At 33.3% G+C, this 26906-nt stretch overlaps 3 protein-coding genes across 6 annotated transcripts; all 3 read right to left on the bottom strand.

Annotated features, from left to right (window-relative positions):
- Positions 1–14722: 14722 nt before the first annotated feature.
- Positions 14723–15691, bottom strand: LOC139095684 (32 kDa beta-galactoside-binding lectin-like). Its single transcript, XM_070647126.1, has one exon. It carries the CDS (start codon positions 15689–15691, stop codon positions 14723–14725), a length of 969 nt encoding a protein of 322 aa, XP_070503227.1.
- A 1167-nt stretch (positions 15692–16858) lies between these two features.
- On the bottom strand, positions 16859–23143 carry LOC139095672 (32 kDa beta-galactoside-binding lectin-like). 4 transcript variants are annotated; one of them, XM_070647109.1, is made up of 2 exons: positions 23026–23143; positions 16859–18013 (listed from the first exon to the last, which is right to left on the bottom strand). In XM_070647109.1, exon 2 carries the CDS (start codon positions 17991–17993, stop codon positions 17049–17051), a length of 945 nt encoding a protein of 314 aa, XP_070503210.1. In that variant the 5' UTR covers positions 17994–18013; positions 23026–23143; the 3' UTR covers positions 16859–17048. The 4 variants fall into 4 exon arrangements, with proteins under 4 accessions (XP_070503210.1, XP_070503213.1, XP_070503214.1 ...); XM_070647112.1 differs by having other exon boundaries at positions 22955–23058; XM_070647113.1 differs by lacking the exon at positions 23026–23143 and adding an exon at positions 22889–22906.
- LOC139095674 (32 kDa beta-galactoside-binding lectin lec-3-like) lies at positions 18578–19778 on the bottom strand. The gene has a single exon (XM_070647115.1). It carries the CDS (start codon positions 19647–19649, stop codon positions 18687–18689), a length of 963 nt encoding a protein of 320 aa, XP_070503216.1. The 5' UTR covers positions 19650–19778; the 3' UTR covers positions 18578–18686.
- Positions 23144–26906: the final 3763 nt, after the last annotated feature.

The following is a 26906-nucleotide window of genomic DNA, read 5'->3' as shown; positions in this document are numbered from 1 at the left end:
TGTCTTTTTTTTATTGTATTGTGATGATGTAACAACAATGAGCTGCGTAGAGAATTTAATTTATTGGATGGATAAACGTTTTTAATGTTTATTTTGTGAAGTTGTAGATTTAGTGACAAATTGAAAAAATTTCTCCGTTGGGAAATATTAAGAAGATGGGGGTGGAAGAGGGGTGAGTTTGATTTGGTTTTAATCGATGTTGTGTTAAATTGATGTTAAGGCTTAGGGGTCGTTTACTTACTTTGTTCGATTTTAAGGGGATATACGGAGTCTTCTGTTGATGTGGCCAATATTAGAGTCAGTTGGAAAGCCTTTTGTAATAATTTAGGCTCCAAGTTGGAGCATGGTTCCAGTAAGTAAGTATCGGAGTCTTCAATTTTGAAAAAGCTCAAATAAAGAAATATTCGACTGAAAATTCGCAAATGAGGAGGACAGGGGTGCAGGGCTCTAAAAATCGTTGTTTTGGCATACTGTAATGGGTAAACGGCTCTCCAGTATCAGATTATATGATTTTTATGAGTTTAATAATTATACAGAATTTACTCTAATTTCCACTAAAATTGTTTAGATTTTAGTGCTCAAAATCAACTCAATTCGACACCAACAGAGAATCTACTGAATTTAAATTGAGTGAATCAGCTATGAGAGCTCATCTTTAGGATACGGTTCTACGACACTATTAAGCATGATTTGTTTATCAAGTTATTATGTACCAGGATGGCATGACCCTGGCAAGATTCCATAATGAAATTGATTTCGGCACTATGTCAGAATCTACTAGCAATCATAGAACACTCAAGAGCAGAGTAAGCTGAGAGCTGAGCATGCTCATGTATTATATATCAGAAGAACAAGCTCTTTAGAGCATTCTTTTTGCCTGTTAGGGGTCAAAATAGATATTTGCGACGGATATTTGATAGATTAACCTATTAGTGCTATTCAGGGTGAAACAATGTCTATAAATGCAAAAATAATGAAAAATTTAGATACAATCAAGTATTAAATTCAAGAAAATTGCACCAAATCATCTACATCCTCTACTAATCTCCGCATCAACTTGAATCACTTAGCAATAACATCATTATTCATACCAACCACTTGCTATATTCAAAATTATTATCCAAAATCTGCATCAAGTTCCTTCTTAACGTAATTATCTCATCAATTTCTTAATAACTCATCAATTAACTCTTTTTTTTATATGAAACAAAAGAAGCTCCCCGAAAAAAAAAATGAGATTTTAGTCAGATAGCATCACCATCAAATTATCTCTGCAGCTATAAATTCATTCAAAATTTAAATCAGTATCTGTGCTCATTTAACCTTGCTTGTTTCCCCCAATTAAATTCATATTTTTTCACATTATCTAAAATACTCTCAGACATATCAAATCTGGTGAATGTTCAATATGTTACATAATGATGATATGAAAAATTTGAGATATTTATTTCCAATTAAACTTTATTTTTCTACATCGACATGCAGTCATCGATAATACATTATTATACTTTCAATTATTTATAAATTGTTATGGAATTTAATATTTTTTTCAATATAAAAAAATATTGATTTATTATGTGTTTTTATTATAAAATCATCAGCAATATGTGGATGCATGTAAGATGAAATAAAAGATCAGAGGGTGGGCCGATTTCAACAAACAACAATTAACCCCGAATATAATAATGAAAAAACAATGATGACACATGTTCTCAATTTATTATGAATAATAAAAAAAGTTGGAAGGAAGAGAGAGAAAAATGAGTTTTTGAAAGAGAATGTAAAGTCGCCCGCAGTTGATCTAATAATGTTGGAACATATTATTAATACACATTTTGTGGATTATGATATTAACCATATTCTCATTTGGGAAGCTTGATTTAAGTGAGGATATGTAAGGGTTTTGATGGCAGATTGTCAGGTTTTTAAGGGATTAACGGAATCATTTGTAGAATTATTAAAAGCAGAGTTGGCAGGAATTAAAGTCCTTATTCCTATTATACAGTATAATCCAAAAAATATCCAAAAAATGATTGAAAAAACGTTAAAACTTTTTTTAAAAAAGTTAAAATTTAAAATTTTTTGGAGTGTACCTCCACATTGGATTCCTGCCAATTCTGATTTAAAGACTGACCTTTGAGCGAAAAGGACAGTACTGTCCTGTACTTGTGTGAAAGTGCAATAAATACAGTACTGTAGAGTACTTTGCCTAATGTATCAATACTTGTGTGAAAAGTATAGTAAATCCAGTACCTTACATTTGAGTTTCCGACCCTTGTTAAAACCTTCAAATCGTCTTTATAGTACTGCTTGGTTCTTCACGGTGACAGCAATTCATTGCTATATCAATTTTGCCATTTGCTGTCAACACAATGACGTAGAAGAACCCAAAACAGCCAAATTGGACAAGTGGATGCCACTTTGTTCTCAGAATACTGTCAAAGGGCACAACCAAGAAAGACTAAGGGTACAAATTTCAAAAAATAGGTCGAACCTCCACCTTAAAAAATCTAGTAAGAATTTCTGATTACGGCTCAGATACCGTCGTATCGTTGCCTACCATAGCAACGTCATTAATGCATGTCGATCGATAAAGTTTCAAAATATGTGAAATTGATATGTTTAAGGTAGGGTTTAATCAAGAACCATTGTCCTGCATTTCCTGGATTTTAGATGTGCAAATCTTGCAGTAAAAAGTTCGTCCAAAGTTACAAACCTGCATTTATTGCCAACAGACCTGCAATTTTAGAAGAATCCTAATTTAAGGACACTTATAAAATCCAGTAAGACTCAAATATATGTGCTGGATCTCTATCTCAACACAAAAATGCGCTTCTAATCCATCAAAACAAGCACGACCTTCCTAACTCACCACTTTTCCTCTTCAATCTTTTTTTCTCACATAACAATTGCTGTAGATGATGATGATGCTCCATTAATATTATTCTATAATACACACATTCAAATAATGACACGTTAACTCAACATAATTTCTTATTTCACGCATTTTATCAAAGCAACACAAAACAACAATCCGAAGGGTAAGTATTCTTATTTTATATCATTTAAATATAAACTCGAAACTTTTGGTGGTCCAATAAATACATGAAAAAATAAAAATATTTTTCATCCTGCGCCGTTGTTTTGCGCATAGGGCATTAATTAAATGATAACAGTTGGACGTCTCTCATTCTCGCCATTATGCAGTCGAGTTGAGAATGTAAATACCCTCAAATTATAAATCCGCAGGAAGGGAGGAGTGATGGAAATTACTATAATGGTGATATTATGTTGATTGCTGTTGATTTGAAATATAAAATAAGAATGTGACTGGATTTTTTAAAAAAAATTGTGTTTAGTGTCTTTGAGAATTTCTTTTAAATTGTTGTGAATATTTGAATAAATTTTTGATTATTTCCTCAAGACAAATTTTGGTTCTTCCTGTTGAAATATCAAATTTCCGGCGTTTAAAGTTTTAATAGAATTTGTTGGAAACATTATTGCAATATATGCACGAGCGACGCAAATTAGAATGAACTTAATCAAAATTCCGTTAAAGCTATGCCATTGATACATTATTTGAAGACGCGCAGCGTATCATTTTGCCTGAACTTTTCGTCATTTATTAACGAAACGCAAATTAACACTATATGGAACCACTTCTGGATGCATATGACTATTAACTTCAGCTTATGCTGGCCATCAGTATTTGCGATCGGACTTAGAAATGTCAACCTGAAGCTAGTTTTAAAAGACATTACTGTTCTCTTCCGCAAGAGTTTTTTGATCATCCACGTTAGGTTATTCTTTACAAAATCAGTGGATTTAAAGACCTGCGGCAAAAGCTTAAGTATTGATTACATCTATATGCGAAGAATCCCAAACAGTAACGGGACGAATATTTTGGGTATATCGTTTATGCGAAACAACAAAATCATGATTTTGATAAATAAAGAATTTAGCAAATTTAGAGGTTTAAATTAAAATCCAAAATCTGGGACACTTCATCGATTTGTATTGGTAGACAGCTGAGAGCCGTCGAGAATAACTTAGGCAGCGTCTCAGCAAAACGCATTAAATCATCCTAATACTGAAGAATCCTGATTATTTCTGAATAACAGCCAGCAAAGTACTTGTGAGCTTATTAATCCAAAATCCGGAGCCATATTTTCAAGATACCTTAACAAATCATTTGCCGAATTTGCGATGTTTACATGAGTTATGAGCAAACTGGTCCGGTGTCTGATTTTTGATCGATTTATCGATTGGTAACCTAATGCCGAACAATCATGCATTATGCATCAATACTAATGATATACAATCAGTATGGTTACAAAACGTTCACCATACATCCTCAAACGACAAACATATCCAAAAATTATTCAATTTAGTCAAACATCCAATACAAACAGACCAACATCCAAGACACATCTTCCTCTCTAATTTCCATTCCATCCGGTCAAATAACATAAATATTAAAATTACCCATAATAATCATTTTGCTGTTATATTTAAATATTTTAGTGTCGATGTAAATTATAGCCAGTCAATCATTCAGGGTGGCACAAATTGGTAAGGTGAGAAATTAAAATTAAAGACAATAACAGACATAAATGATGATTTCTTCATTAAAATTTGAAATGTAGATAATTTTTGTATCTCAATTTTCTCATTCATGTCGATTTTAATTCATATGAATGATTTTCAAGGATGTTCATTTCAATAATTGCTTCATCATCATCGAAATGTAATATTGAGCTGTTAATAATTGAGTTATTATGTCATGATGATCATCTACTGTGTGTTGTGAGAAAATGAAGATGACTATTTTTGAGACTACGTGTGTGTCTGCAGCGATTAAAATTAAGTAAAACAAAAAACGAAATCATTTCTCTTTCGGCAGTGCTTGAATGGATTTTTTGTTGGATATTCGTGTAGTTTGGTGATCATTTTGTCTGGATTCAATGTTTCTTGACAAGAATGAGTCGGTTAGTCGATCGAAAATCCTATTCCGGCTTAGCGTGACTTTGGCTTAATGCCAGACTTAAACCGAATTCAAGACAAAGTCATCAAGGTAGAACTAAGACAGAATTTTTGATCGATTAACCAAATTGTGTTATTTGTGTATAATTATTAGAATGTGTATCAAAATCTTTTAAAGTTGGTGACTCATTTGGATGGATAGAATAGCTCTGGTCATGTAAAACTGTCAATCTCCCCTTTCTGGATGTATTCTTGGCTGTGATGCTTAATATTGTTATTCTACACCTTTACAAACCTAAACTTATCCATTTTTACGGCAAGAAATATAGTCCGTCTTAATGTGTTGCTTGGGACATTATTTCTATGAACAGCTTCTTTCTTAATTGAATTCCTTGGATCTGTTTGTACTTCTTTTAAGTGGTTCTTATCGTAACCATCCTCAATTTGCCAAACTAGCGCTAATCTTTAAGCTGATTTCGAGTCAACTTCATTAAAATTGACTTCAAGCTCAATTCTACTTATTCAAGCTAGTATGACTCTGGCTTCAGGTCAGATTCAATGAGACCCGACCTCTTGCCAACCTTAAGCCAAAGTCAAGTAAGCTCAAAGCTGGATTTTCGACCATTTCTACGCTGTGTGTCTTCTGAGTTAGAAACCACAGCTCATCAGTCTCTTAATCACTTCATCTCCTAAAATGCGTTCTATTCACATCCACAAATCCCAATACCTCCACAACTCATCCTTTCTCTTCTTTATTCCTATCCCGAATAAAACTTTCATTGAGTAATCCGTTGGCGCCGTTTATATATATTTTCCTTCGAAAAAATTCTTTAATTCATCCATCCTCACATGATTAATAATTTCTTATGCATGATAATTTAAAAATTGTCCTATAGGAATTCTGGTAAATTAGCAAAGCTGCTCATGAAAAAAAAAAATACACATTCTCTTTCATGCCAGCCCAGTCATTTGTTGAAACGGATGATAAATGCGACATAATTAATTTTGTCATAAAAATTGGAAGAGAAAATTATTATTTTTAATATTTTTTATGCAATTTTTGTGCTGAATGTTCTGCTGCAGATGATGACAAAAAATTAAAATTTAAAGACATTCATGTCACATGTAGCTACTGCAGTATATACACAACTATAGTATCTAATTGGGTGGCCGTTTGCAATGAGAATGAGGATACATGAGAACATAAGATTAATAATACTATAGGCGCCATGGCAATAAGAATGATTTTTCAATATAATCGGTTTGGAAGTGAGAGGAAATTACTGAGTAACAGCCAAAAGGCCTCATTTTAACATTTTGTGAAGGGTTATCATTATGCATTTCAAAGAGTCTTCTCTGCCCTGTACATAATTGTCGATATTATTATTTGTTATGTATGCATTGCGCAATGAAAAGCACATCATTCCTTGCTATGGCTCATTAGGTTGCTTGTACTTCTTCTTAATTCAACATTTTTTTGTATGCCGAACAGACAACAGCAAAAATATATTTCAGAAACACAAACAAGTCCAATGAGCAATAATTTGCGGCTTTTCTCAAACTCAAACTGGATTCCACTTAGTGCGGTTATAATTTTAATTTTTTATTTCGCGCGCATAGAACGCACATTTATGTGTATATATGTATATACATATGCAGAGAGTCTTTTGTTTCTCTTTGGTTAATATACCTGCTTTGATTTATAATTGTGATTGTTTAGGGTATCCAGTATGGGATTTTTTCAGATGATCGTGTGTTTTGCCTAGTTTAAATTGAGATTTTCTGAAGATTCAGAATCGATGAATTCTCGAGACCGACACCAGTACCGAGACTCAGACTAAGACCGAGACCGGGGCACACTACGACAGAGACCGAGACCAGAACAGAGATTGAAGCCGAGACTGAGACAGAGACCGGAACGGAACAGAGACCGTGACCGAGACACAAGCCTGAATCGAGGCCAAGATCCGGACAAGGACAGAGACCGATATCGAGACAGATATCGAGACCGGGACCTGAACAGAGATCGGATCCAGGATAGAGATCAAGACCTAGACCGAGACCAAGTTTGAAACAGAGATTGAGACCAGGACAGAGAATGGATCAGGACCTGGATCAGGACCTGAATCGATACTGAGACCGAGACTATGATCAAAAAAGTCACTAAGCTCAAGATAAAGACCGAGATCGAGACCTGGACAGAGACTTGAACAAGACCGGGACAGAAACCGAGACCGAGACCAAGCTAGAGACTGAGATCGCGACAGAGATCGGAAAAAGACCGGAACAGAAACCAGGATAGTGACTGAGATAGAGACACAAACCGAAATCGGGACAGATACAAGACCGAGACAGAGAGACAAGGCCAAAATGAAGAAATAGACTGAGACTGGCACCGAGACAGAGCTCGAGATGCAGACTAAGAAACACTGAGACTGAGACTAAGACTGAGACTAAGACTGAGGCAGAGACTGTAAACGGAACTGAGATCGAGATGCAGCAATGCAATTCATAGCTACATCTTCAAGACTCGACCAACCACAACAGAAACCGATCATCCACGACCCCTACAAGCGCAAAAAATAAAAATCCAAAAAAGCAGTGATTATAAATGACTGAAACAACAACAATAACAGCTAGTGAATGGAGCAATTATGAGAGATCAAAAGAAATTTTGCCGACACATAAAGAAGAGGTAAGAATGGTTTTATAATTTATGGAAATTTCATGCGTGTAGGTAAAATGGACAAATTAACTTTTTATTGACAATTAAATTGGTGATTGTTGTTGCGCTCTTGCGTCTTACTAATGCATTTTTACAATATGCAATAATGCTGGAAATGGTAAAGAATGTGCAATTATCATAAGTAATGTAAACAAATCGATATTTCAGTCGTCAGTTCATTTATTATGTTTGTTTTCAGCTGTCAAGTGTCATTTTTTTAAGAGTTGACTTAATTTTCTTTAATTTTTCAACTTCTTGGTGGCAAAATAATGGAAATTAATATTTTTTAAGTTAAGTGCTGCATTTAAAATAGTAAAAAGGTGTGCATTTTTAATGATTTTTTTGAATGTGATGCTTAATAATTGTTATTGGCTTGAGGGTGTAAACGAGATGACATCCTGTTAAAATAATTTATAAGGAATGGCTTGTTTTTTGGGATTGTCACAAAATTGGCAAATTACTGCTCATTATAAATAAGTTTGTTTAATTTTTTAATGAATTTTTAATGGTTTGAAATTGAAATAATATTTACTTTAAGTTTTAAAATGTTAAAATTAAAAGTATTTGAACAAGTGTAAAGTTAAACTTATGTAATAATTTTAAAAGCGTGTACAAATATGAATGAATTTAAAATTTAAATTTTTAATTTTCAAAAAATTTATAATTTGTTAAGTGAATTTAAAAAATTTTTTTCAATAAATTAAAAATTAAAAACGATCCTAAAAATGTCGGAAAATATTTTAAAAAATTTTAAAGACATTTTTAAGTTTTATAAAATATTTTGAAAAGTTCAAAAAATTAGAAAAAAATCTGAAAAAAGTATTGCAAAATATTTCAATTTCAAAATTTAAAATTTAAAATATTCAAAAAAAATGTAAAATGTTAAAATGTATTCATAAAATTTAACAAATATTTTGAAAAAATTTCATAATAAAATTAACTTTCAATTTTAATTCTATTATTACAAATAATTATATTTTTTTAAATTATTACTAACTGTCTAGTAGACTAGTGTCTACCCCTGACAGGTCATTACTCATCGGTTTCGAAAGTATCTTAAATATTGCGGTTTTGTACAATTTTAAATCAAAAATTGTAAAAAATTGAATTAAATTGTAAAATTTGGTCATATAAAATATTAAAAATTTCAATCTTAGGACTAATTTATGATTTAAAATTACAATATTTTTTATTTGAAAGATAATGTCTTAATAAAAAGTTGAATTAAAAAATTGTCTTGTAATTTTTGAATTTAAAATATTTAGTTTAATTTTTTTAAAAAAATTTTAGAATTTTAAACCTTTAATTTTAATTTTTGTGAATTTGAAAATTTTAAATTCAAATTTTAATTATTAAATTTAGAAGTAATTTTTTTTTTAATTTTTTGAAACATAATTTTAAACAAAATATAAATTTAAAACTCTAAAAATATCAAAAAATTTTTAATATTTTTATTTATTTTAAATCTCTAAATTGACATTTTAATTCCACTTCACACCATTTCAGTCAACTTGCATGACAACTTTACACAAAAATCTCAATCTTTCAAATAATCTTCACCTTTGAACAATTGATCTGTCATTACTCATCGGTTTCGCAATAAATATAAAAGCTACTAAGCTTATTTCATCGAAGACTATAAGCAGCGGTAGTCATAAATGGAAAAAAAAAATTTACCAATTAATCAAATCAATAGCGCATATACCGATGCATATCTCTAACAACAAATCAAGCAGTGAAGCTCATCTTCATTATTAAGGCATTCAAATGAATCACCGCACAGATGCTACATCGACGTTATATGGATAATTAATCATATGTTGTTTTATGATCATTTAATAACTTTTACACATGTTTTATTTTATTGCATTTAAATATTAACATTCAGCGCAATTGTTAATCGTCTCAATCAAAGTCGCCGCTTCTCTTTTTTTTTTATTGCCGCACAAACCTTTAGTTCTTCTTTACTCCTTTTTTTGCTTACATTCTAATTCTTCCAAGTATTAAGAAAATAATTCTATTACTTTCCATTTATTTCACAGTTTTTCAAGCGATTAAGATTCTATAGAATGATGATTGCTGTCTATGACTTTTAACTGTTTTATCTGTTTAGTGCTATAAGCTGATTGAATATGTTGGGGAGGTGTAAGGTTATCAATATCTTCTAAATGTTGTGAGGTTGACTTTTTGGGACTGGAGGTCATGTTAAATTGAAAAAAATATGTTTTTTTGGATGTTGTGTAGTTTTTTGAAATTAATGGGCTGGCTGCATAAGTAGTCTAGAAAGATTAGTACAGGAAATTTAAAAAAAAAAAAGTGATTTAAGTTGCATTAAAGTTTTTTTTCGTGTACTTGCTTTCTTATTTCGTTGTCCGAAATTATCAATTGCGAACCGTGGTCTTTCTAATGAGGCGTCCAAAGCTGATGCTATCGTTGTCTTCTATCTGCTCTTTTCCAAAACCAAGTGCAAAATGTATTATTGCTGTCAAAAATATAGTGGCAATAATTATTTGGTCCCTTAAGTGAACGACTCTCAATCACGCTATCGCTAATCAATTATTAAACTTTCAATTCATTAGCAGGAACTACTTCAGGTTTTTTAATAACATGTTAATAAAACCCATTGGAGGCTATTCACTTGGTTTTGGTGCATTACGTAGAAATTTAGCCATTTTTATCAATCTAGACTTCCTGTTATATATTCAATGAAGCTAGGCTTAGAACAGAGCTGGCAAATCTCCAATGCACCTCCAGGAAGTGGCGCCTATATAGACTTTTGTAATCTGTACTCTTAAAGTCCTGCAACTCTGGTTAAGAAGTGTAACAAGGGTAAAAATGGAATTTTAGGATAAAACCTCTGTCATATTAGACCAAATTCTTCAATTTTCTTGAGGTTTTCAATACAAGAACTTCTAAAACCATTTAAATTTTACTTGACATGCATTCTCCTAGCTAATATGCACTCGAGAAAGGAGTAACATTCGATTAGTTTTTAGACTTAGTTCTTAAACATACTAGGAAATATTCGAAAATTTCGTATCGTCCACAAATTTGTTACGAAGCCAATTTTCGGCTGATGATTTTGCTACATAGTGTTACAGTGTGGAAATGGAGTCCTAAATGTGCTACATAATTTCCAAATGTTCCCTTATTAAGGTCAAAATATTAGAGACTGCTCAAAAAAGTTACAAAATATGCTAACAACCCCCTTAATATTTATAATTTCCATAAATTATATTAATAAAATCCTCATCAAGCAATTTCATTAATTCCCGATACTTTAATTCACAAATTTGATCAACGGAACATCAAAAAACACAATGAGCACCGAATCGCCGATGAAGCAGCAAAAAAAACACAAAATCAGAAGGCTAATTCACTTTATTTAAAAGAAGTATTAAGTTTTATTGCCTAATTGATTGATCAACATTTATATACACATCGAAAGCCGTAGATGGAAAGAATGGAAAGAGAAGTAAAAAAAAAATTAAGAAGATTTATTAAGTGGGATTTTTATATTGAATGAGTTGAATGCTCTATTACCGGTTAAATTGCGGCAATTCTCTTCTATATAATTGTGAAAGGTGTGAAATATTTTATGTGTGCATTTCTGGCTGTTTCTCATTCAGACGACCTCTGATCTGGTCTTGGTGCATTGTTAATTGCTCATTTAAATATTTAAACAAGCTTCTCGTCTTATGGCGATCATCTCTCAAAGGTCCAATTCCTGTTTACTCATTTTTTTTTTCATTCATTTCCTTTGCCGCTTTTGTTTCTTTTACCTTTTTTGGATGAGATCAGCTTTGCCTTCATTTTAAAGATGCCGCACGCACGAAATCTCTGCTTTAATGATTAGGGCCACCTACTCATGTTGTTACATGTTCAACACATTGTTTTTTTATTAATGAAAGAATATATATACATTTCCTCAAGTAGTATAGACAAGAAGATAATGATTATTATGTTTGGATTGTTCATTAGCGCCAAAAGTTTTGGAAATTACCTGCGAGATGGATTTTTTTGGTCTTTGTATTCTTGATAAATATTTGACATTCATTTGGACTTGAGGAAAATATTTTTTTGATTGTTGGCGATAAGTTATGTGTTGACTTAGATATGTCTTCATCAATGGATGCATTTTTTCATTCATAAATTTTGGAATTTCACGGAATTTTTTAGTGCATTTTTGGGAACAAATTGCTTTGTACATCTTCATAGTCGTCATGCTACTCAACTGTAAGTAAGTTGAGTGTCTAAGATCCCGAACAGACAAATTGCAGGCTAATCATTATACTCACAAAATTGAGCATGTTGAATAATATTGATTAAATGAGCAGGCTCAGTTAGGTGAATATGCTCATTGTCTGTTGGAAGATTGTGCAGGTGATCGTTGACATTATTGACAATTTTGATCAGGTATGATTAATTTTTGATCAGGTATAATCAATTTAAGATCAATTCCTTATCCTGGAAACATGACCAACTTCACTGAATAGCTGACAAACTAAACAACTGAATAACTGAATGGCTGACTCGTTCTTTGAATGACTCGTTAACGAGCTGGATAGAGATTAGGCTTTGTCAAGATGGGCAGGCCTGCAGCAGGCCTGCACTTTCTACTGCTCTAAATTCGCATTAAAATGCACAGACCTGCAGTTTTTTGCATCTATATCTGCGCATATAATTCTGGCAAACCACATTTGAAAGACAGCCAAAAATGAACCCTTATCCTGTCTCATATACTAAATGTTACTTATTTTCACCTGTTTCAAGATATTAGCATCTTACTTATTTATTACATCCTTGGTTGGGGCGCACGAGGGTCCATTGTCGCGATTAAGAACGTCTGTAGACAGCTCTATCTTTCGATAACTTCTGCCAATTTGGGATATTTGATATTAGAAACCAGAAACTAAATACTAGACACTAGACCAGTGATGGGCTATCAGGTTGCCCGCCAAAAAATGTTGGAAACTGCATGAGTCTTATGCCATGTGTAGATCCGTTCAAGGCTTATGATCAAGCTGTGCTGTGAAAAATGATAAGTTGCCCACCTCTGCATTAGACAATGAATGCTTCCACACAAGATTCTTAATATTAAATACCAGTATATATTACTAGACACGTACAATATTCCTTAAAAATGCGCTAAAATTCCTTAATTACCAGCACAAGAATTCTGAAAAATGCTACAAATTATTAAAATAAATTAAAATCCCCCAAACGGAACCGTTTTTTTGCAACAAACTTAAATTAAAATAATTAATTGGCAAAAGATTTAAGCAATTAAATCTTAATAGATTATTCATATTAATTAGCGCCAAATGTAGAATAAGTGAGCAATTTCCTCAAAATGAAAAAAAGTCACATAATTTCTACATTTTAATTAAAAAGCCTGAAATGCACATCTTATTTTGTATTTTAATTTGTCCTTGGTGTCTAATGAATCTCAGCAAAATTAAGTAGAGATTAACAACGAGTGATGTGATGCTCATGTGTGTTTGTAGATGCTTTAAAATGCTCATTAAACTAATAACAAATGTTGAACGATTGCATCAAGACGAGAGACAATTTTGAGTTTGCTGAAATTTATGAAGTGGGTGCTGTTTGGTGAGCATTTAAGGTAGCTGACTGTAACAAAAATATATGAATTATATGGTTTTTTTTTGGAAAACACAACATCATTATGACCAAAAATCCGTCTTCTGGCTGATTTAACTTCCGAATAAAGCTGGTATTAATCGAATTTACCTGGAATCTGAATCATGCTGAACTGGAACTGGATTTTCTCTCATTTTCACACTGTGTGTCTTCCAAGTTTTGATGATCTTAAAGATCATTGATGGGAAATTGATAAATTTTAGCTTTATAGCCAGTAAGCTTCAATTTTCTTCAGTTCAGTGGACATGATCGTGATAGTGATGACATAGGCTGAGAAACCAGCTCAATTATGATTTTTTGATTAATTATGATCAATTATGATCAATGAACCTTATTTGGTCATAATCGACAAGTTCTCATCCGTTCTTATATGATATAATCTTAATACTAATCAGGATCAATTTTAATGTCGACTGTGAGCAACCTAATGTTTTTTGCTACAACTTGGTAGTAAGCCTCGACAGAGACCATACAATGCATATTGCCATTTCCAAAAATTCTTAGCAGCGCACTTGTGAGTCTCGGTACATAGGTTGCCCACCGCTGATCTAGACAGATCTGAAACTCAAGAATGACATCACATAAAAGACACTTGAGTGCAACAAGCTGCGATTACCCGACCTTATGTCTAGTAAAAAAATTGAAATTTGTGGAATTTTCCAAGATTATTCAAGTTGGTTAATAGACGAACAGATCTGAAAGGATGACTGACTGCAACCTGTTCCAATCTAGACATCAAATTCATTACTAAATGCGCTTTAAATCTCATAAGAATTTTCAACTTTCATTGCAGGAAAAAAAAAACATTCTAACTGCATTAATTAGACATGATTTGCTTTATAGCATAAATGCCTCATACTCACTCTTAATAGCATTCATTTATGTATCATTGTGGTGATACTGAAATATTTAAACGGGATTTCCATCTAATTACGTTAATCGTTTGTGTGTCAAAACACATGTTGTGCAAAAAAATTTAATGAAAATATTATCAACTTAAAAACGACGGAAAAAGATGAAATATTCATTTGTGCTGCTGCTTTGGCTTCTGCATGTTAAAGCAAAGTAGCAAAAGCATTAGCAAAGTAATTATAAAAATAAAATATTTAATTGAATGTGACAAGAATCACATAATTTTTTTTTTGTGTGTTATGTGATGTGCGCGCGATTGATGTTTTGATGCTAGACGCAAATGGAGGACGAAGGCAGTCAGATGGAAAATGTGATGCTTAAAAAATGAGTCAATTAGTGATTTATTAATAGAGTGTGATTAATTAACATTTGTAACGGATGCATTTATTAAAAAAAATTTATTCTGCTGGATATTGTCCATTTTACAGCATAAAAAGCTATTCAAACCTCACTCTGAAGCTCCGTCAATTCCTCAAAACCACGATCACCAGTGTATGACTTGACATAGTCAAATCCTTGGACTTTGAAGCCTAGACCATTATTGGCAGTTATACTAATCTTATTAAGGCACTTAAACAGGATGTCATGATGATCGGGATATGGAAAAGACACAATTTTCTGTCCATTTCCAGCAACTTGAAACTCGTCGTTAGTCATTGCGATGGCAAGCTTGAAGATCTCATCGAATTTGAAAGGATGCTTGCCATTAATTCCTCCATGCCAGTTTCCATCCAAACTTTGAGAATTAAGAGCGATTATGTGATTTTTCAGGAATATGCGAATCTCAAAATGAGCACAAAAAGTATCAGTTCCGTCGAATAATTTGATGAAAATGTCTCCATTGTGATTTCCACTAGGCAGTCCAGTAATGACGACGACATTTCCTCTACTAAAATGTCCAGGGGAAATGGACTCGAATGAATTTGTATTTATTGCTGGCCACATCGGTTCCTTTACTTTTCTTTGTAGAACTTTATAAATTGAATCAATATCTTTTGAGACATTTACAGCATAAATTGTTTCTATTGGCATTACATGATCGTAAGTACAGAATGGCTTGCCATCAATAGAAATGAAGAAGCAGCCTTGCTCAACAAAAATATCAAATCTGAAGATCCCGCCTGGATTTACAGGATTTAAGACATTTCCATGAAACCAATTTTCAGTTCTTTCTTCCTTCACAGGTCCAATGCCAATCTTGGCAGTTCGAACAATAATCGGTTCCTTTTCGACGTCCTTGAACCTGACTGATATTTGAAGATGCACAACACTTGCAAATTCACTGTCTCTATCTTTTGGGATTAGTTCAATGTCGAATCGACTTGGATTTTCACTTGATTTTCCGATTATTGTAATTTGCTGACCGACCTCGACGGGGAAAAGCTTGCCGTAGAATTTTGAATCTAACATTTTTGGGAGTTATTGAATTTTTGGATACTCAATTAAATTAAAATTGGATTTTCAAAACATTTCAAAATAATTTGAGATTTTCACACCTTAAAAATCGAAGAGCAACTAAAGAGTCAATTGAAAAACTTAAATTCTAATCATGCAACGAAGTCCAATTAAAAATAGAGCATTCTACATAAAATTCAGGTTTTCTTAACCTATCTGTAAATGTAAAGATGTGGTATATATCACACACGATAATCAGCTAGTGTCACACATCACACTACTTAAATGCTACTGATATAATATGTAGTTCTACTTGTTGCACATTTAATAGAAAATTAGCAAAAGATTAAAATAGATCCTCTATAATTAGCTCGAAACACAGATAGGTAATTTTAGAATTAGACTTCTAACTTTTTATCTCTGAGCTTTAAATTTGAACTGACATTGAACTGATTGTGTAATACTAATGTAGTGAAATGTCCGCTGATTCTTCTGTAAGTAGTAAATTGTAATGCTGAAAGATTTGTCTACCTATTAACCTTTTGAAGAGGTTAAACGTCCTAAGCTGCTGATGAGTCAAACTCCTGATCAATTTATCTAGTTCTTGAGTAGAATAGGATGCGATTATTCAATCTTGACATTTCATGAGAAATTCGACAAGGGTCAAGCAACTTGAGCAAGATAATGCAAAGAAAATTTTTTTTGGGTTTTAAATGTCGAAAAAAGTTGTCAGGTCGAAATCAGCCATTACGATACCATCAGGTAGCCATTTTGCGATTGTAAAATAGTCGCAAACTATTTCACTTGGAACTTATGAACCTTATATACAAGAAGCAAAGCACTCAAAAACCAAAAATATATTAATCAATCGAAAATCCGACACCAGGCCAGCATGACTAAAGCTTGAAACCAGATTTAAAAGGATTCAGAACCAATTGAGAATCACATTGGCCTGGATCAGATTTTTGATCGAATAACTGATTTATGCTATTCAGAACAGTAATCAAATCCCTAAGGATAGTTCAGTTATTACGTTCATAACCTGAAATTGGGTAAACCTGAATTAAACAATGGAAATTCCGACATTTTTGATTTTTGATCAAAGTTGGTTATTCTATGAACGTAATAAGTGCACGGCGGCTAATCAATTCAAAAAAATACATAAAAAAATCAAAAAAATACTTTGAATAAAAATAAAATTTTTATTTTGTTAGACTTCTGAATGATACAATTCACTCACTCTAAGAAATTTTGGCAGCATATTAGTAAATTCTTTAATTAATTTGTTCATTGATTCCAAAATAATATCACTACATCAATAAATATGAAAATTATCTCTTTAAATGGCAAAAATATATTAAATAATTTTTATTTAGACACGGCAAAAGTTCTCAAAACCTTCACAATCAGCTGGCAATCGCATATAAGCGACACTTTGAACTTGAACGTTCAATCCACTATTAGAATTCAAGACGATTCCAGTCAAACTTCCAAAAAGTCTCTCATGTTCCTCAACATAAGCCAAAGATGCGACTTTTTCTCCATTTATGGCAACTTGGAATTCATCATTTGTCAATGCAATAGCAAGTTTGAAGGTTTCGCCAATATTGAATGGATAACTTCCAGTAACTTCACCGCGCCAATTGCTTTTATCATCTTGAGAATCCAAAAATATTGCTTGATTTTCTAATACTGCTTGAAATTGGAAATGAGTACGGAATCTGTTGGAACCATCAAATAAATTGACAGTAAAGTCTCCATTAGCAAAACCACGTGGAACTCCAGTAATGACAATGACATTGCCAGGATCAAATTGTCCAGGAGCAATGGACTCAAATTCATTGACATTAACAGCTGGCCATGGACGTGGCTGTGCATTTCTTTGATTAACTTGATAAATAGCTTCAACATCACCAGTAATGTTAATGAATTGGATGCCATCAACTGGCACACGATGACTATAAGAACAGAATGGCTTATTGTCAATGGAAATGAAGTAAGCAGCTTCATCGACATAAATGTCAATTTTAAAGTCACCACCAGGTGTGATTGGATTCAATGAGTTATTTGGAAACAAATTTTCAGTTCCTTCCTCTTCACCCCACTGGCCACCAGCTTTAGTGTTCCTAACGACAACAGGCTCATCACCACCAAATCTCACAGAAATATTAAAATGAATATTATCATTTTCTTGACCATTAGCTGCTGTCAAGTCGATATTGAAGCTTTCTGGATTGTTGCAAGCTTTTCCAACGATGGATATGGATTGTCCAATTTCAACTGGAAAGAGTCGACCGTGATAGCTCATTGATGACATTTTTCAGGATGAGATGATGACTGTAAGGAAATAAGAATTGAAATGTTAATGGAAAGTGTCAGGAGGGTAGGGTAGAATGTTGTTGATGCTGTTTATAGGTGCATTTCCTATCGGACGTTTTGCTTTGTACAACTCTGCACGCTGCATGACCCAGACAATGTACCTAGCCACAATTTGTGTGTCGAGAATCACAAAAACCGAGTTTCAATGCACCGTACCTAGTCACAATATGTGTTAAGTCCGATAAGCATCAAAGAGCGAGCTCTCAAGAAAAACTAGTGTAAAAGCATGCTCACGAGTAATTAACTAAAATTAAATAAGTTGCCGGACATGCATCGAATATGTAGAATATATCCGACACTTTACCCAACTCTGCTGAACAACTTAAATCGATCAACAAATCGATAAGACAAGACAAAAGCGTGTAAAAATTCAAAATAATCGAAAGAATTTTAGGAAATGCATCAAATTTGATAAGGAATTAAGCTGATAAAGACTGCTTTTGATTAAGCTACAAGTGTTCTATGTCAAATTTGGTAAATTATTATTTCAGTTTATTTAAAGTCTGATTTTAAAGCAAATCACATCAAATCCTCAATATAACAAACTTTACAGCCCTTCCAAAAACCCTACATAACCTCAAAATCACCCTCACAATCAAATGAACCCCAAAAATCACCCAATAAGCACTTCTTAAATTTTCGAAAAATTTTCAAATCCACTACAAGTTTGATCCAATTTCATAAAGTCAATGCTCTGAACTTCAACATTCAACCCATTATCTGAAATCAGCTCAATTCCAGTCATGCTACCGAGAAGTCTTTGCAGATGATCCATAAATGGCAATGATATAATTGGTAAGCCATTTGCAGCGACTCGAAACTCAGTGTTGGTGACAGCGATAGCCAGTTTGAAGACCTGATTGCTAATAAATGGATATGGTTGTGGAAAGACTGTTGTTCCTGTACGCCAAGCTCCATTTTCAAGTTGAGAGTTCACGGTAACTGCTCGATTACTTAAATATGCACGGAAATGAAAATGAGTACGGAATCGGTTCGAGCCATCATAAAAATTGACTGAAAAGTCACCAGCTGGATTTCCTCTAGGTACACCAGTGATGACAATGACGTTGCCTGAGTTGAACTGTTTTGGAATGAAAGCTTCAAAGGTGTTTGGATTCACAGCTGGCCATGGTCTGACTTGAGCACTTGTGTGATTAACTTGATATACAGCTTCAACATCTCTTGCGATATTTATGACTTGTATGGTATGTAGTGGCAGTCGATGAGCAAATGTACAGAAAGGCTTTCCATCAATTGTGACAAAAAATGCAGCTTGATCCACAAAAATGTCAATTTTAAAGTCACCGCCACGTTTAAATGGATTTAAGCTGTTAAATGGAATCAAATTTTCACGTCGTTCCTCTTTTTCCCATCCAGCACCTTTCTTATGTGTATTTCTGACAACAACAGGCTCTGTTCCTTGAAATCTTGCTGAAATATGAAGATGAATATCACCAGAATCAGTTCCTTGTCCATTTCCAGCTGTCAATTCAACATCAAATCTTTGTGGATTATTGATGACTTTTCCAGCAATTGATATGACTTGACCGGCTTCAATTGAGGAGAGTCTTCCGGTATATTTTAGTGTCGACATAATGAGAATTGAATTGTTTGATTTTTAAAATTGAACTGAATGGAATCGACTGACATTATATTGAGTATAAATATTTTCGACCTTATCTTATCGAAATTCACAGTGCAATACTTCTTAATTATCGTAGTGGATGAAGATAATGTGACTCAACGTCTATATTTTGTTTCTTATCGCAATTTCTGTGGAAATGACATAATTTGCAGTCCAAACCATCAATTTCTTTGGAGTCAAATGTCCATGAAAAACTAGACATTGATTGACTAAACGACTCAAAACCCGGCAGAAGGCTGGTATGACTCTGGTCAATTCACCATCAAATTAGATTCAAGTCCAAGTCCAAGTCAAGTCCAAGTAAAGTCCAAGTCAAGTCTAAGTCAAGTCTAAGTCAAGTCCAAGTCAATTCCAAGTCAATTCCAAGTCAAGTCCAAGTCAAGTTCAAGTCATTTCCAAGTCAAGTCCAAGTCAAGTCCAAGTTCAAGTACAAGTCAATCTTAAGTCCAAATCAAGTCCAAGTCATTTCCAAGTCAAGTCCAAATCAAGTCCAAGTCAAGTCACAAGTCAATCTTAAGTCCAAGTCAAGTCCAAGTCAAGTCCAAGTCAAGTCCAAGTCAAGTCCAAGTCAAGTCCAAGTCAAGTCCAAGTTCCAAATCAAGTCCAAATCAAGTCCAAGTCATTTCCAAGTCAAATTGAAGTCAAGTCCAAGTCATTTCCAAGTCAAATTGAAGTCAAGTCCAAGTCATTTCCAAGTCAAGTCCTAGTCAAGTCCAAGTCAAATTGAAGTCAAGTCCAAGTCAAATTGAAGTCAAGTCCAAGTCTTTTCCAAGTCAAGTTCAAGTCAAGTCCAAGTTCCAAGTCTACGTTCAAGTCTAAGTTCAAGTCCAAGTTCAAGTCCAAGTCAAGTCCTATTCAAGTCCAAGTCAAGTTCAAGTCAAAATGGAAAATGAATGAAGTTCCAGATCACTAACCCCTTCTGCCCTCCTTTCCCTCTCCTCTCCATAACTACTTGACATAACTTATCAACAACCCCATTTCCAAATTCCTAATCAAATTCGTAATTGAATCAAAATGAAATCATTCGCTCTCTTTATGGAATCGGAAACGGACAAGCGCAAATACGATTGGAATCATATAGCGCAACTTAATTGATTCTGTTTTCAATTTGGAATAAAACTGTAAAAAACAAAAAATTTCGAGCATCTTTATCGACAGATGCTTACTCATAGACACAAAAATCAGCTATAAAATTGTGAATTGAATGAAAAAGATTTTTAAGCATAAAAGTTTGAAGAGGTTGAGGCTAATTGAGGTGTGGTGCGCATTTTTATGTAAATTATAGAGTTATTGTTTACAGCGAGTGTGATGATGCAATTTGATGATTTAATTAAAACAAGAATGTAGTTATAAATGTGCACAGAATATGCAGTAAATAAATGAATGCTGTATTTAATCAGCTTTTTTTATTAAACTGACCCGACTCAATGACAAAATGAGTCATGCTTGTACTTGAATGTAAAACAATTAGATCATGTTTGTAAATAGAGTGATTGTGGGCGTTCGGTTATTATGTTTCTCCTAAATACATGGTACTTCCCCCAAGGTAACCCCTTCCCTTTTCCTCACCAAAGTAACCCCTAACATACAAAGAACATGCTCACATCATTGAGCATAGTCAGAGAATGTCTTTGTCTTTTAGGGAACTTATATGTAAAATTCAAGATTCAGAACTGATGGACCTCAACTTTAACAATTTCGATTATTTTGAATCATTTTGTTCACTTTTAGGCTATTGATCAAATTATGAAATGTTCATTGACTTTAAAGAGTTCGACGAAGAAACGAAGACCTTCGTTTTCTGCATTTTAGATGCACAAATTAGCAGTTTTCGACTTTATCTCAGCTCGTTCAAGGATACTTGCTGGTGAATATTCTAAGCAATTTTGGAAGGAGACTACTTCTCTGTCAAAATTATGACCAAATCACAAACTGTCCCTAGTATACAATAAGAGACTGCTTTTAGGAACCGTAGTGGTATTTCTGAGCCATGAAAGTATACCATAGCTTTGTCTGTTAAGCTGTTACCAATATTAAACTTCACTAAGCAAAACCAGTCAAATTCAAAACAGTCTGGGATTGAGTCAGACTCCAAAGTCACAATTGAGCTTTTAAATTCCGCCAAATCAAAAAAGAAGTTGCCGAAAGATTGTATACAGACGTAAATTCACCTCTGTGCCCCGCCCCAATAAGGTGTCAAATATAAAATTAACAAATTCACCTGAATAAACCCAACTCCTTCAATTTTGAGAACAAAATACACAATAATATTGTACAATTATTCAAATTTTTATTAATAAAACTCACAATGCCTCTTGTTGCTATAATATTCACTGGAGAAATAAAATATTCAATTCAATCACAAACGACTAGAACGAATACTGATTGATTTAGTTAAAATGAAATTATTAATACCGAAGAGAAACTCAGTTAGAAACTGTCGATACAAAGCAGAGCTTCCGAAAATTTATTGAGTTTAGAATCTTATTGAGTATTTTTAAGCAGTGCTCTCTCGATGTCAGAGTCGAAGCAGGGTTGTAGCTGTAAATGTTATGAGTATGGATGAGAAATTCCACATTAGAAGGCCCTCATTAACCCCAACCCCTCTTGTGAAATTTGAAAATATTGAAAAATCCGAATTTTTGAGCAAAAATCGTCTTAAAAATTGAGAATCTAAAGCTACAGCCTAACAAAAATCAAGTTCAGAACTTGCAAAATTTCTTCCAATCCAGCCCTGCTTATTTAAATACTTATGGACGCGTATGTGAGCATGTATCAACTTTCATACAAACACAATGAATTTCAATTATCACATTAACGATCTTTTCAAGAATTTTTTTGCATTATGGAAATTTTGCAGCTTTGAATTTATATAGTTTCAAGTTGCAGTAAATTCTGAACAAAGCACGAGAATTGAACATCGAAGAAACAAGAAAAAATTGTCTAAAAATAGCTCAATTTTATTACAATATTCAGAGCTCTTTCTGATAATTCGACATAAATAAACAGAAAATGAATTCCAATGTTGTGAGTTACTTCCATGCTCACAAAGGGCAATGCACTAATTTACATACAATTTTAAGTCTAATTTGTCATACTATGAGCTCAGCCAGACAAACTGAATCCCACAAATTCACAAAATCATTGCAGCTACAACAACAACAACACAAATTTGATGCCGCACTCACTGAATTAATTAATTTAAATTCAATTAATTTTCTTTTCTTCAAAACTCTTTTTATTGTGCCGCTCACCAATCAATGTATCGATAGATCGATAGATATATTGGATAGACCGTGTAATGATATGGGAGATTATAACTTACTGGATGATAATTTTCTCTCTTATTTTTTGTATTTCGTCTGATCTTTATGAGTTCTTTCTAACTACAGAATTTATTTTTAGCATATTTCGAAAAATGTCTGTGCATCTGAATGTGTTCAGTTTGCGTTGAGTGAGAGAATATGTGAATGTTAATGAATTCGCCGGATATTTTATCTTATCTTATCTTTACTCAGTTCATTTGTCTTGCAAATTGAATAATAAAGAAGAGCAAGTGATTAGGCGGGCAAATTATGTGTTTCGTACTTTTTTGCAATATAGGGATTCATAATTGATTATGTCGAAGGATTGTCTAGCCATAACTAACCCTAGATAACCCAAACTAATTAAACCTAGCACTAATTAACCTTTGTTAATCATAACTAGCCCTAACTAACCCTAAGTACCTCTAACTAACCTTAACAAGCTCTAACTAACCCTAACTAACTCTACCTTATCGTAATTAACCCTGATGTACCTTAACTAACCGTAACTAACACTAACTAGCCCTTACTATTCATACTCAACCCTAACTAACATTAAGTAAACTTAACTAATCATAACTCAGCCTACATATCTAGCCCTATGCTATTCATTCTCTACCCTTCCAAGCCCTAACTAACTCTAACTAGACCTAGCTAACCTTAACTAACCCTAACTAAGCCTATCTAATCCTAACTAACCCTATCTGACCTTAAGTAACCCTAAATAACCCCAACTAACCTTAACTAATCCTAACAAGACCAAACTAATCTTTCCTAACCCTAGATAACCCTGGCTACCCAAAACTAACCTCTAACTAGCCCTAACTAACCCTAGGTAACCAAAGCTAATCCCATCTAGCCCTAGCTAACCCTAGGTAATCCTAACTAACCCTAACTAACCCCAACTAACCCATACTAACCCTAAATAATCATAATTAACCCTAATAACCTGAGCTAATCCCTAATTTACTATAACTGACCCTAACTAACCCTAGCAAATCATAACGAGCTCAAACTAACCCTAACCAACCCTAACTAGACCTAGGTAACCATAGCTAACCCCATCTGGTCCTAGGTTACCCTGACTAATTATGGCTAGCTCAAACTAACCCCTTACTAACCTAAGCGAGCCCTAGCTAAACCTAACTAGCCTTGCTAACCTTACTACCCTAACTAACCTAGTATACCAGGTTAACTAGCCTCTTCCCTACCATTCCTTCATATTCTCTCAGACTAATTAAGTATGCGCTCTTAAATTCCCAGACAATTTCCAACTTTCATACTAAATTTCTTATACAGTCGACTTACTTGTATTGCTTGTTGTTATTAGCTCGCTTTTCACATCTCGATGAGGAAATGTGATCATTTATTGAGATGTGTGTGCTGAGCATATTCTCTTCTCAATTTTTTCAAATTTCCAATGATCGTTCGACTTAATCTTAAAGAGCATCAATGTATATAGTGTAAAAGAAGATCAATTCAGTCGATCCATTGATGTCCATTCATAATGCAAAGTACTTTATTAGAACGTCTCTTTATCTTTGTGTTGTTTTTATTGGATTTAATGGTTGAACAATGAGGAGGAATGAAAAGAGTATAAAAAAAAAGAATTTAATAAGAAATGAGAAATTCAACCAGAAGAATGATCAAAGAAATTTTACCGACCCTAAGTCGAATATGGGTATGTTAAAAGAGTGATTGTGTGTATTTGTGTGGCAAACTCATTCAATATAAATGAACACTTTTAGCATTCTCATTAATGATCCATAAAATTCACATTTTTTTTCTTATTCTGTGTTGTGTTATTCAGAACGAGATGAAAAGAAGGTTTTTCATGCCGCGAGCATGATTTTTCAGACAAAAAAAAATAAGGAGGAATGAACAAAGAATCTCGTCATTCGGCTGTTGCTGCTGCTGACTGAGATGCTAATAAAGAAGGTCTTTCCTTAGAAATCTATGTAGAACTAGATAATAGATGAACAAAAGGATTAATTAAAATATCATCATGATGATATAATGACTGATGAAAGATGTGGCAAAGAATGAGAAAATGAAGAGATTAATGATGAACATTAGATGTGCACAAAAATTAATTGATGTCATGCAAGTTTTGGGGATGGTGTGATAATTTTAGTTGGTATCAAGATACATGAGACGCATTTTGGTGTGTTGGTTTCCAAAGGCATGGCTAGAAGTGAGATATTTTAGGAGTCTTTAGGAATGATTTGCAATAAAGCTAGAATGAGTTTTGCTATAGCCACAACTGTTTTGAGCAAAGCCAAAATTTAACTTCTCGTTCTAATTTATCCCGCTATACTTTATTTTCTGGGCTCATTCCTAAGTCAACATTGCTAAGAGCTCCAAATTTCGTCTTGATCTTGAACAGTCAACAGTCGAAGTATCTTAGCTTCTGAAAAGCACACATTTTGAAAATGGATTTGACTGGACGCCATTTAAATGACTGCAAATTCAAGCCAAGTACCCTACCAATTACTCTAGAGAGCTTCTTAACAATGTAAAGTCTTGACCGATGTGTGAATCCTTGTCTAATCGACAACTCTCTATATAATTGAGAGAAATCGGTCTCTGATAGGAATCGAACTCTCGTGCTCACAACAGAGTCATAAAGATATCAGGTTTGTTGCCTAACCACTCGGCCACAAAGCCCTTACTCTAGTATTTGCAGATTTGCCTATAAAAGACTCATTAACCCAAAATTCACTCTGCTGATCAGAATCCTATAATCCATTTTGCTCAGTAAACCCTAGAGACAAATATACCGCTTTTAGGTAGCTTAATGGTCTTTCTGTAATATGAAGGTTTGCTTATTGTATGTTAGAGAAACTCTAGGCTTTAAGTCCTTACTTCCTTATTTGACTAACAGGATTTATAAATTATAATCCAAACTAACCAAAGGGGCATCCTTAGACTCTTAAGTTCCATTATAAATACAATAATGATCTATATTAAATTACAAATGGATTAACTGGCTATCCCTCTATATTAACTTATACAGTATCTTCAGTCATAAACTATTGACATCAAATCAAAAATTAACCATAATCAATGAGCAAAGCCCAAAACTCATCAAAACAAGCAATAATCCTACCCAAAATGAAGCACATAAATCCTCTTCACATTCTCACGCAAAAAAAAAAACGATCAGCATAAATCCAGTCATCAATCCCATTCTTCAAGAATTCTACAGCATAGAAAATATCCCATAGCTTCTGATTAAAAATGACTATGCACAAATTGTGCATCATTCCATGAAAGAGAAGATTAAGTTATAAAATATATTTAAAAGAAAAAAAAATATCACAACCATAACAAATTGGACCTGCTTTATTGCTCTTTTGACTCATATCCTGAAAATGAGAAACTCGTGATGTGAAGCAATGGCAAAACAAATTTCATTCAAACCGCCATCACTTAATAACGATGAGCGTTATTTTGTTATGGTTCGCAGGATTTAACAATACATCCACTCAACCATGTGTGGTCTGTTCTTGCTTGTCAGTTTAACTTTTTTTTTTGGCAAGCAAATATATTTGCACTTTTTGAACCACACAAAGTGAGCCATGGATTCTTAAAATTCGACATTTTGAGAATATCCATAGATCAAGCGACGTGTGGAGCGTGCTTTGAGGTTTTTTGTGCATTTATCTTTAAAAAAACTTGAAAGGATTTTCAAATTAAAAAATTTGTGATAGGAAATTAAACATAAAATGAAAATTAATGCAAGGTGCAAACTCAATCATGTCTGAGACTGACTTTCTATTTCTTTATTCTAGTGAATTAATTTAAACTAATTTCTTATTCATTTTTTCGATTCGCCTCATCATTTTAATGAAGCATCTCGCTCTGTTTTTTAAATAAAAAAAGATTCAAATTCAAAGAG

This window comes from Chironomus tepperi, unplaced genomic scaffold, assembly GCF_022539635.2.
Source record: "Chironomus tepperi strain 1889 unplaced genomic scaffold, CSIRO-AGI_Ctep_v1 contig_373, whole genome shotgun sequence".
Lineage (NCBI taxonomy): Eukaryota > Metazoa > Arthropoda > Insecta > Diptera > Chironomidae > Chironomus > Chironomus tepperi.
This window is presented reverse-complemented; position numbering and strand designations above follow the sequence as displayed.

Coding starts and splice junctions, on each gene's coding strand:
- LOC139095684 (XM_070647126.1), bottom strand. CDS start 15,691: ATGTTAGATTCAAAATTCTACGGCAAGCTTTTCCCCGTCGAGGTCGGT.
- LOC139095672 (XM_070647109.1), bottom strand. CDS start 17,993: ATGTCATCAATGAGCTATCACGGTCGACTCTTTCCAGTTGAAATTGGA.
- LOC139095674 (XM_070647115.1), bottom strand. CDS start 19,649: ATGTCGACACTAAAATATACCGGAAGACTCTCCTCAATTGAAGCCGGT.